The 12,260-nt window shown below is 47.3% G+C and overlaps 1 protein-coding gene across 7 annotated transcripts in view; it reads left to right on the forward strand.

Moving 5' to 3' along the window:
• Positions 1–4,262: 4,262 nt before the first annotated feature.
• Positions 4,263–12,260, forward strand: part of ACTN1 (actinin alpha 1) — an 86,042-nt gene continuing 78,044 nt past the window's right edge. For all 7 annotated transcript variants that reach the window (XM_077180309.1, XM_054634409.2, XM_054634407.2 and 4 more), the window contains exon 1: positions 4,263–4,520. Coding sequence is in view for 6 of the 7 variants with exons in the window: in XM_054634409.2 (XP_054490384.1) it covers positions 4,422–4,520 (99 nt within the window). In the remaining variant the exon portion in view is untranslated. The remainder of the gene's footprint in view (positions 4,521–12,260) is intronic.

Raw genomic sequence — 12,260 nt, forward strand, 5'->3', positions numbered from 1 at the left:
CAGCAAACACCTTTCCCTTCAGGGATGAAGTGAGGGAGCAAAGGGGGCATTAGATGGGCAATGTTGGTCAAGTCCTTGAAGGATGAAAGTAGATAGGGATATGTGATAACAGGAATATAGGACTAGAGATGTAATTCCTGATTCTATTGTTGTTTAAGTGACACTGTGAAAGCAAAGGGAACAATCTAGGGTATCCTCTGCTAGAAAAGTAAAATCAGGCTTTTTACAGGGAAAAAAAACATCACTTTCACAAAATGACCTGTATCAAACAATATTAGCAAATATATATAAAGACTGCTCTGTAAGTCACTGGTTTTAAAGCTCATGCTCTGAACAAGCGTGGTTGACCTCCAGTCAGCAGAAGGAAGAGATAACATCCTCTTCAGGTACTTGCACAATCCCACAGTTTAGGGTGAAGGACTGGGGAGCCAGTTTTGGAAGATCAGATAATTGGGGAAGTAAAGGGAAAGAGGACTTAGGATGCTAGGATCCCAGTAGAAGGGGAAATGCAACTTGGGTGTAGAGGCCTTGAAGGACAGAAAACGTTTTGTACTTAGGAGCTTTATTTGGGCCTCTTTTTCCTTTTGTCCAAACACAGCATTTCTACCTTGGTTGTTCCTTTTTTCCCCTACCTATCCATGGATGACCATGGCAGTTATTCCATGACACTTAAAAATGTAAATTCTACCCAATCCCTGGGCCCAAGCCCCTTCCTCCCTAGATTCCATGAAGCATGGTATACCCCACTGAGCTCAACCAAATTAATGCCTGCATTTCCCAGGGCCTGAGCTCTTACTGGTAGTCTGTCCTGAATTGGTGACATAGAAATTAGGAAAAATAATTTAACTTGTTGAATTCTCTACTGTGACAGCCCAACACACAGTTCAAATTTAAGTGCCAGATCTTTGAGCAACAAAGTTTTTGTGCATCTGCAGAATATAAGTGCTGAAACTTGGCTGTGAGACTTCCCAAAACAAAAGTCAAGGGCCATTCCAACACAGCCTTGTTCACTGTTGTACAGTGACTGAGCTCACCTGCCGGGCCTCATTACAGAAGCTTATGGATGTTCTTGGCAAGAAAACAGATATGTCCCCAGGGAAGCTTGTGACCTGTAGCTAATATGCAAAGCACAAAGAGAATGAGCAGCACACAGTAACCAGAAATACCCTAATGCCTTCGGGCTTGTTCCTCTTTTCATCTGTTGCAGGCTGAAGAAGTAGGGTGTACGTCCAGCTGTTCTCATGGTGACTCTGTCCCCTGCCCTGCAGAAAGGCCACTCTCTCTTCATTGGATCAGAAAGACTTTACTGGAGCCCCACTTGGTCCAGCGGGGTGGGAATAATGCCCACGGAAATCAGCAGCAATCTTGTACAGAGAAGAGAACTCTAGGAGTAATGACAGAAAGTAAGGAAGACCAGAGTACTGCTGGGGTTAGAGGTACATCTCCCATCAGTAGCACTGGGCTCTGTGGGTCCTGTTGCTGCTGTGCTTCCCTCTCCCATTGCAAGCTTGTCTCTTCCCCTTCATGGTGCAAGGGCAGAGGGTCAAGTGGATCCGGGAACTATCCCAAGTTTGGAAACAGTCTTTTTTCACCCCTCACTATTGCTCATAAATTCATAAAACTGGCCAAGAACACTCACTTCCTTTTGTTAAGGAGTTTGTAAAAAGCTAATGGTTGGGATGGGCTTAGGAGTGAAAAACTAAGTATTTCCCAGAAATCCAAGAAAGAATTTTAGAAGCAAGGATGATGAAGTTAGAAATACAAACGTCAGAGACAATTAGGAGAGAGGCAATAGAAACCTCACACTAGTTCTTGATTTTATAATAGTTTATTGCACTTATGTTGTCTATTAAATTGTCTAATCCATCCTTTGCCCTGTGCAAGAAGAAATAGGTACATGAACAGGATACTGGCAACTAAAATTAGTTTTCTATTTATAGTATCATCAGACTCTGTAAGAGATCACTGGATGTATTTCACACAGGTAAGAATAGTAATTTTATGAATATGGGCACAGTTGCTTTGCAACTCAACTCCAAGTAACCAAAGAGGCAGCATCTAGACGATACAGCCTCACAGAAACCTACTGCATGTCTCAGGGCTTAGACCTCCATGGTGCTGAGCATTTCCTGGGAAATGCTGAGAATCCCCACAAACTAAAAGGCAGTTGAGACCTCTCACCACATTTGTGAAGGTCTGAAAAGTGGCTTTCAATAATGGGCTCTTAAAATATAGGGGTGGTGAAGCAAGTAGGACCCCCTGCCTTAAAATACAAAGCTTAAGACTTTTTTCAAGGAATATGTTTGTTTCCCTCCTCCTTTTTTCTCCCCAGATCTCTACCAATTCCCACACTCTCCCGGATTCCTCAGGTGGAAAATATCTTCATAAATAATAAAAAGGAACAAAACTTTTAGACATCTTTGTTGTTTCTCTATCATCATGTTGTTTCTCTATCTGCCTGTGATCAGGCTGTAGCTGTTGGTTCACAATTTCTGTTACTGGGGTTTCACTGAATGGTTGTAAAAAATAAAAATTGGCCCTTCCTCTTCAAAATTATGAATGTTACTGTAGTTACATATTTAAATAATCTTTCTTCATCTTGAGTGATGCATGGTAGAGTGAATACAAGTCTCTGAATGGTGCAGAACTGTTAAAATTCTGATAATTATATTTGTGGTTTTGATATCTGCAAGTATACATAAAGGTATATCATATGACACATGAAGACAGAGTACAGTACAGAGTACCATTATACCATACATCTGTTCATTATAGACTGCACAGTTATTTATGCCAAGAAGTAAAGAATAAATCCAATTTCACCCCCAATGTTTGTTAAGACACAGGAAAAAAAAATCCCTTTTCTGCAAGTGGAGCTCATTGGTGTGATTCAGGGCTAAATCTAGCTTGATGTGGAACATTTCAGCTCAATTCAACCTGGTGCTTTGCAGCGTCTTTCTAGTCCATTCTCAGCTACCCCCTCTCTCCCACATTCCTGGGCTCCAAACTTCTGCTTCCTCTGTTAATCAGAGGAATTGGGACACAAGCTCTGCCCTGCATGATGCTGTGGAACGGCATTTCCTTGGGCTTCCTCTCACTTCTGTGAGAGATGCCACAGTGCTTCTCAGCGAGACTACCAGGGGAACAAACAAGGCTGCTGTCCTTTTCCCCCTCTACTCGTTTAACTGACGGAAGCCCGTGTCAAGTATTTGCGTGTTGGTACACTCCTTAACTTGTGTTTCCCTTCTAGGAAGCTACTCGATGAGCCAAACGCACTTCAGTTGAGCGTTTTCCTGTCGAACAGGATATTTGTGGGCAGACAGCAGCAGGTGCTGCTGTCTGGGAGGCCCCGGCTGTCCCTGGCCTGCAGCACGCACCTCAGGCCCTGAGGGCTGCGGCTGCCAGTGCTGGCAATCCCAGCCTGGAGCAGCGGCTGCCGGTCAGGAGCAAGTAACACTGCCCTTTCTTTTTGCGTCCTGGGTGCGGGCACTCCTGCACAACGCCCAAGCTGTGTTTTGAGTCGGGCAGCAGGACTGTGGGGCTGTCACTGAGCACTCAGGTCGGGGCCGGCAGGATGGGCACCAGCTGTGCCACACGAAAACATCCTCACAGTGCCAGCATTTGATGCACCTGAAGTTGAATCAGGGAAAGTTTAGGCTGGATATCAGGAAAAGGTTCTTCACCCAGAGGGTGATTGGGCACTGGACCAGACTCCCCAGGGCAGTGGTCACAGCACTCAAGCAAAGTTTGGGCAATGCTCTTAGGCACAGGGGTGACTCTTGGGGTGTCCCGTGTGGTGACAGGAGCTGGACTCGATGTTCCTTGTGGGTCTCTTCCAACTCAGAGTATTCTGTGATTCTGTGACAAAATGCCGCTCGGATCCGCCGGTGAGGACACCCCAGCACAGGCTCCCGCGCCCCATCCAGCCGCGGAGCCGTGAAAAGAGAAATGCTCCCACAGAGCCGCGGAGCTTCCCCACATCACATCGCATGGCACGGGACGGGACGGCTCGGGACGGCTCGGCTCGGCACGGCTCGGCATGGCTCGGCATAGTGCACCCCCCCGCGGCCTCCCCCTACGCCGGGGGGGTGGCGGGCAGGGCCGCGAGTAGGGCGGGGCTGCCGCGAACTGCCTACCACGGCACACGGATCTTGTGACGGACGGCCGTGAGGACCAATGAAACAGGAACTCACACTCGGGGGCCTGGGCTCGGCCGCGCGGATGGCGGCCAATGAGCGGCGCGGAGGCGGGTGGTGGGCGGGGCGTCCAGCCCCCGCGGCGCTGCGCGCGGCCGAGGCAGAGAGAGGTGGGAGCGGGCGCCGCCGCCGCGCGCTCGGGCTGAGCGGCCGCGGGGCCGGGACGAACACAGCGCGCAGCGGCACCGGCGGGGCGCGACGCGACGGGCAGCAGCGGCCGCAGCCATGGATCACTACGACCAGACCAATGACTACATGCAGCCGGAGGAAGACTGGGACCGGGATCTGCTCCTCGACCCAGCCTGGGAGAAGCAGCAGAGGAAGGTGGGCGCATCCCCGTCCTCTCTCCTGGCGTGCATCCCGTGGGGCTGCCGGGACCCGGCCCCGCCGCCCCTCCACCGCTGCGGCGGGGCCGGTGCGCGCCCGGCCGGGGGCTGGCGCTGTGCGGCGTGGCGGGGCGAGGCGGCGGGGACGCGGGGGCGGGCAGGTGATGGCGGGGCGGGGAGGGAGGTGCCGGGGCGGTCCCCCCGCAGCAGCAGCCGCCGGCCGGGTCACGGGCTCCCGGCCCGCAGGTGCGCCCGGGCGGGGCCGGGACGCTGGCGGGCGGTGGCGGGGCCCCTCCGCATCCCCCCCGCACCCCCGGCGCCGCCCGTGCCCCGGCCCCGGCGGCGGGACAGTCACTGGCTGCTGGTTTGAATGGTGTGGTTTAGGGCAGGGCTTGCGCGGAGCTCATGTCCAAAAATGGTAACATTCGGCCCCTTTTTAAACCGAAAGGGTGGCGATGGGGAGGGGAGCTCAGGAGGAGCTCCAGCCTCGCCGCTAGCTAGTTATATTTTTTTTCCCCTCCTCCTTTAAACCAAAAGCATCCTGTATTAGATCACTCAGGAATCCTAATCCCCGAAATATTTCCGTTTTAGTCACTCCATCAGACCAGAGTAAAGCAGAATTTGGAGCGGCACTGATGCTGGCATGGCAGAGGCACTTCGGGGTGCAGCAGGCTCCCGCTGGCTTCGCAGCCAGTCACTGGCTCGTGTTTTGGATCTTGCCTTGCTCTCCCCTTGCTGTGAGCAGGCAGGAGAACCCCAGACCTTCCATGAGAAAGGGGATGATAGTGCTTTTTTAGCACAAATGATATATTAACATATATAATGTAGTCTGAGGTGTGGAGCTTTCTGTAGAACTGGGAACAGTTGGGAAGGAGAGCACAACAGTGGGAAGATGATTATTTCTCTTTAACCCTTCTCCTCTTCCCCTCCTCCACTTCCAGATCAAAGGTTTTCAGGTTTTCCTGCTCAGAGCTGTCTGAAATGGTGCCACTGAGAAGTTTTTTCCCTGGAGTATGATGAGTTGATTGAAGGTGATAGCTACAGAGCTGCTGTCCGTGGTTTCCTTGCTCAGGGATTTGAGTGCTAAGAGTAGACAGCATGAGAACTAAAGTACACAAGCAAGGGCATTTACTGGTGAAAGAGTTGGTGGTGTGTGAGGTTATATTTCGGCAAAGGAAAAGCGAGGAATGCAGTCTTGATCTGGGCTGTGAGTGGTGGATGGCTTATTGGAAGTCAGAGCTCTGTTCCTTTGAGGAGGGAAGTTTCTTCCTTTTCAGAAGATCTGCCTGGCTGCAATCACTGTTTCCAGTCCTATGCCTGTATCTGGCCAATACATTTAGAAACAGCTACTGGGGCCCTGAGCAAGATCACCAGCCTTGCTGACGGCTGTGAAGGGAAATGATTGTTACGCTGTAGGGGTTTTTTGCCTTTTATGGTGCCGGCTGAGGTAAAATATTTTATATATAGGGGTACACTGGTTTCGTTGTCAGAAGCAGGAATGGAACCTTTGGACTCAAAAGCCTTAAACCCAGGGTTGTTGTACATGCTGTAAATGTCATGTTCTTTTAGTATTACCTCCTTCCAGGAGATTTTAAGTCCTCTTGGTCCTATCACAAGAGGGTGACAGAGAGCTGTTCTGTTAACGTGGGTTACTTGTGCAGAGGGAAGAAACCAAGAGGGAATTTTAAGTAATGAACCCCAACTTCTTGTGCTGGTCAACAGCTACCAGTTGAATTTGATGTGGTGGGAGTCACTCTCCAGCTTGCTGGACTGGAGGACTCTCTGTAGTTAAATGTCTGTTGCTGGTGGTGGGATCACTTTATTATTCCTCTTTCTGGTGATGAACAGCTGAAGCTGTTCCCTTCTGCACCGAGTGCAAGCTCAAAGTTTTATGGTAACCCCCCCCCCACCTCTGTATTTTGGAGGATCAGGTCTGGGAGTGATGGCTGTTCCCAGTTCCAGCATATCAGGCTAATATCCCCTCGGAGGGATTAGTGTTTGGACCCCAGCCGGGGCAGGCTGTGCATATATTGAGGGATTTCTGGGGGTCTGAATGTGGCCAAAAGCCCTGTTGGGGTCTTGGGGCTTGCTTCCTTCAGATGTAAGAAGGTAACAGTATCTACCAAGCAAAAAGTGTGGTGTAGTAAAACTGTCAGTCCTTCTTACCTGTGAAATGAAATCACTGCCGTAATTACGGTTGAATGTTCAGTACAGTACATGTTAGCTAATAGCTTACTGAGTGTGATAAGAGAGATTGATGCCTACCAAATATTCCTGTAGATACTTTTCAGGCTCAATCTTTTCTTGTTGACTCACATATTTTAGGTTTTTCTTCACCTAAGTCTGATTTAAGTGCTATTGAATTATCATCATTATTATTATTTGTATCACTGAGGCCAGCAGTTGAGGCAAACTCTGAACTTTGCATTTTGGGCCCTCTCTGGGAGCAAGTCAGCATGTCTAAAGTGGTGGCACGGCCAGTAACGCAGCAACAAATGTCTATGCAAGAAGTGTGTTTCCACTGTTTCCAGCCCAGCCCCTGGTGTCCTGGCTCAGTAAGGCTCTCTAGGCTGTGGGTAGCTGTGCCACATTGCTGTCCTGCCAGGTTTTGTGCAGCTGGGACTCATTGAGACTTGGGAAGCGAGCAGTCTAGTAATGTTACTCAAATGTGAATTTAATCCAGCTCCCCTTCTCCTCGATGCATGGGCTCAGCAGAACTCAGCAGACATCAAAAGTGGGAAGATTACTGAATTTTAGTAATGTCTTCTACAGGAGCATTATAAGGACAAGTTTGTTGAGCTTTTGGGAGCTGGTTTGCAGGTTTCCTGCCTGTGTTGAGACAGATATTACAACCTTTGCTGTCTGGAATGTTGCTTTGAAATGGGTAAATAGGCAAACTGCAGAATGCATTTCATATTTGAAGGGTGAAAGTTGGCCTCTTGAATGTGATACAGAGGAGAAGCACTGGTTTCACACCTGCCTACCTGCCTCTTCCTGGGAAGCTGCTGTTTTACAGTGTAGGGATAAAGGGACAGTTCTGGGAGGAAAGCAGCTTTCCATATGAAGCCAATTTTTCATGTCTATCAGAAGTGACTCTCTAAGAGGTTTTAAAGAGCTCATCACAGCATTGCTATTCTTAAGCAGAAAAAAAATAAAATTGTGCAGAACAAATTCAGCTACTTTTCACCTGATACAAGCCTCTGGACAATCTTTTGTGCAGGAGCAGGGGTCTGTTCTGGGGATTAAAATGCTTTCTCCTTTGAACTACATCTCAGTAGTTTGAACTGTTGAACTCATCTCAGCAGTTTCTTGTAACAGCTTTTTTTTTCCTCTGCCTTCTCTTCTTTCCTGTCTGGAGTCAAGCCTCAAAGTAGCGGCAGCTAAGGAATAACAAGATTGATCCTGCAGTTTCCCGATTTGCAAAGCAAAACTTGCTGAAAGCCATTGCAGTGGACTCACCTGGCTGTCAAGATTAACAAGGTTGCTTAGTAAGAAGTACATCTGTGGGTGTTAGTGGCCAAGAGATTGTCATTTGTGCCCACAAGAACATTACTACCTCTTGATGACAAGTTATCAGCTGCAGCATTCAGACTTTTCCTGGTGGGTTTGGTGTGAGGGACTAGGTTAGCCAGGTGGTGTTCAGCCTGCCTGGCTCATCTTCTCAGATGAGGTGAAGGGTGATGATGAGAAGGACAATCTCCAGCTCCTTAGTGTCAGGAATAACACTGAGGTGAAGCTGGGTTTGTTTGGGGGTGTTGGTAGGGGTCCAGCCTTCAGGTCCTCCATACAGCAGGCTCTCATGTGGGCCATTCTCTTTTAATGAGCTTGTTGCTCAAGGTGCAGCTCCTTCAGGTTTATTTTAAAATCTTGCCTGAAGCAACTTGTCTCAACTGTAGAGCTGGCAGGGAAACTTTAAATACCAAATTGCTTTTTGACCTGACAACTGCTTTCTTAGGAGTAGGAAGCAGTGTTCATTTGCAGTGTGTAGAAGATAGCCATATGCAACTTTCATGCTCAGGAGTTATAATAAGGAGTTATAATAATGCTTATCTTTATTTAAAAAAATTAAAAATTATGAAAAAATTAAATTGGTGAAATTAATGTGCCATGTGCTTTACCCACTCTTGCTCTGCCTTGCCATGTTGGCATCTCTGACAATGTGGCAATAAATGATATCTCTGGCTTAGAGAACTGGACTGGTCAGATTTATGGTGCTGCAGAAGCAGTGATAGCACAGACTTTGGTGGCACCTTTTCTGTGCCAGAGTAGTGCTTACTAAGTACAGTTGTTCATGGACTTACAGAAATTGCCTGTTAGAAACCCAAGTCTTCTTAAACCTCCCTCACTGTTCTGTGTCGTGCACTGCATGTAAAGATACACATAAATACAAGGGAAAAAAAACCCGCATGAGTCTCATGGCCCTACTGTGTCTGCATCCTGCAGGCCTTACTGCATTTATGATTTGAATTTTGCTGTTCTAATCACCTTTCTGAGATGGGGTTGCTAATGATAGAAAGTTGCTAATGATAGAAAGTACTCATTAAATAGGGCCATCATAGAAACACCCCACCTCCAAGCCTCCTGGTAAGCATGCTCTAGTCAGGTGGTATGAGTGTGACTGTTATCTCTGACAAAATGTAAAAACCACAGTCATAGTTTCCGTTTCATTTGGGTTGAGTGTCCCCTTGTTCAGAGAGGGTATATTCTGAGAAAGGTATCTAAACTTCCAGAAAGCTACGGTTTTGGTAGCTGCTGTGGACCCACAAAAAGGTGTGATACCACTCCTAAACTGAAGATTGCTGACATTTCTTTCAGTGCCATCATAGATTCAGCCATGAGATAAATAAATGTACATTGTTGATGAATACACTACACTGGGTTGCTTTGCTGCTGCTATGACCCTGTGTGGCCACGGCAAGGGATGGTCCTTGCGTGGTCTTTGCAATGTGGGTGTGCAGTGGGGAAGGTGGCCCTGCTGCACCCGAGTATCCCACATGCTTTATTTCACACTGACCATTATTGATGCTGAAGCAGAATGGTGAAATTTGTAAGGATGCTTGCTCAGCTGCTCTTTTGCAGGCAGGCAATATAGGTCACCAGATATCTCCTATCTTTCAGATCAAGCTTTTGTTGTTTAACATAGGTATCTTGTTGCCAGATACTTTCTTTTCAAAACATTAAACTCAGAAGTTGCTGTAGGGAACTCTGGAAATATCTGGCTTTGTAGATCAGTTATTTGTCCTTGAGTGTGGGAGCTGCCTCATACTTTCTATGATCAGGTTTTGTCAGGATGTGCGTGTTTGGTTTTTTTAACAAGAACATTATTATTCATTGTAACCTCATGGTGGATGATGAATGAGGTGTGTGTGTTTTGCTGTGACTTACCCTCCTGTTCAGAATTCTGAGTAAGGGGGCAGTCTAAGGAGAAAGCAGGCATGGGTTAAGATGGTGACTGCAGATTCTTTCAGGGGGACTCTATCCCAGATCCCAAGGATCAGTTTATGAGAACATGGTGCTCATCAATCTGTACTGAACTTATCCTTCCAGCCCTCTAGGGAAGGGTGAAACACCTCAAAGGCATCCAGCTACCAGCCCAGTGATGTAAAGTGTGTCTGTCTGGGGAATTTCTTGCTGACTGCTTCAGGCAACCAGTTTAAATTCTTGTACACGTGATTTAGTAGTGACATTGTTTCAAGGCATTGAGTGCAAAGGCTAGAGAGGATAAGATAACATTGTTTTCTGCCCTGACCGCTTGCAGTGCTTGTAGCTTGGGGCATGTGGCATACTATTTAGGGTATCCTTAAGAAGAAGCTGTTTGGAAACCAGTTTTATTGTGTATTGGGCAAGAACTTGTCCCCACTTGTCCCCTCGGAAGCACATGCTTTTGTATGAGATGGTGTTGTCTGTATAATTCAGGTATAACTGGGTGGTATCTGAGAACGTGGAGCAGTAAACCTGCTGGGTAAAAGTGGTCATGAACACTGAAGTCCCGCTTTTAGAAACTGTATGTTACAGTAGCAAGCCAGTGACTGTTCTTCCTAGCCCTGAGGTCCTAGTTGCTCCTGCTGCGGGCACTTTACTCTTTTCGTGTGTGCTCTGTGAGAAGTGCAGCTCTCATGCACTGTCAGGTGACAGAGGAGGAGCAGGGCTCATTTGCCTCCCCAGCCAGTTTGTGAGCCTGTGTGCTTTTCTGTGGCTACTCACTGAAATCGACTAAAAACATTGACCCGGAGTTCTTAAGGTTGGCACAAACAGCAGTGACAGAGATGGTGAAAACTGAAGGACTGAGAGTATTTTCCATCTGGCTGTGGATTATCACTGTTGTGCCTGACACTTAGGCTGTTCTCTGGGGTGCACTTATGCTATTGGAGAATGGCTGTGCTCTTTCTGACAATGAGGTGCAGAAAGCAGTCAGTGTAGAAAAGAGACTGGAGAACTGTCTGGGGAAACATTGGGAAGCTGCAAAAATACTACATACAATGGACTGGTCTCACTTGAATGTGTTGTGTCAGCCCCAGAGGCTTGCTGGGATTGCTGTGATTTTTAGAGGTATTTTATACAGTCTGAGAAATGGTGTTTGAGGAGGATGGAAGACTGTGCAAGAGTTTGCTCTTCTTCTGTATGAGAATATAAAACTGATTTCTTGCCATGTGTGACTGTTGGAAGCATGATGGTTATCATAAGGAATATGCTTAGCATGACTTATATAAGTCTTCTATAGCAATATAAAACCCTGTTATCCCATCAAAGCAATATGTGAACTGTGCCTGAAGGGGGAAAAAGCAGGTATAGTATGCTTGGCAACTGCCAGGGTGGGAAAAACATAACATCAGCAAGAAAGGTAGTCACCTTTTCTTCATAGAGACATAGGATTTGCTCTAACTCTGGCGTTTTGGGGCTGAAGCATTGTTAGTCAGAGATTGAATCTGTGGGGATGAGTTGGTGAAGAGTGGTGGGATGGACTTGTCAGCAGCAGTACTGTCTGTCTGGTGTTAGTCATGCCAGAAAAGCCTTCTATTGAAGTCTGTGGAACCACCCACCACTCTTTTTGACCTTGGTGCATGAGACTGACATACGGGTTCCCAAAAGTCACTCAGATCCCTGAGACAGAACTGGGGACTTTTTGGGCCAATCAAAAAAATGCTTAAGTGAACAAAGGCACTAGCATTAATATGATTAATTTAAAAATTAATTAAGAATATGTTTAATTAAATTACTTCCAATTCCCTTCCTGCCATTGCCTTCCCTGCTCTCATTCGCCTACTGTATGAGAGCAGAACTTGGTCATAGGATGTGGTGTGGCCTGGTGCCAGTTTAACCTCTTGTCTCCCTATTAGGCGGTAAAGCAGAACCATTTTTTCCCCATGCTGGGTTACTGTCGTTGTGTCTTTGCCGTTCAGCTGGCAATGAGTGTATTTTACTGGTAAGGGCTGGGTCAGGCCTTTGAAAGCCAACTCTCCTACGCTTGCTCTCTTCATGCTTTTACCTGCAATTGTCCTCTCTTATGCTGCTTCCAAATCCATGGCTGCTTTGAAGCACTACAACATGGATGAGACTCTGCAGAGACATTCTTAACCCTCAGTGATCTGAAACAGATCCCCATTGGCAGGGCTGGGGAATGTGCCCATAAACAGAGGGGATTTTGGTCTTTCATCCAGATAAGTCTTTGACTTGTCATTCTATCTGTGTAGACTGGCAATGTGTTCAACCCTGTGCTGTGAGAAATGACAGCAAACCT

Source organism: Agelaius phoeniceus, chromosome 6 (assembly GCF_051311805.1).
Source record: "Agelaius phoeniceus isolate bAgePho1 chromosome 6, bAgePho1.hap1, whole genome shotgun sequence".
Taxonomy (NCBI): Eukaryota; Metazoa; Chordata; class Aves; order Passeriformes; family Icteridae; genus Agelaius; species Agelaius phoeniceus.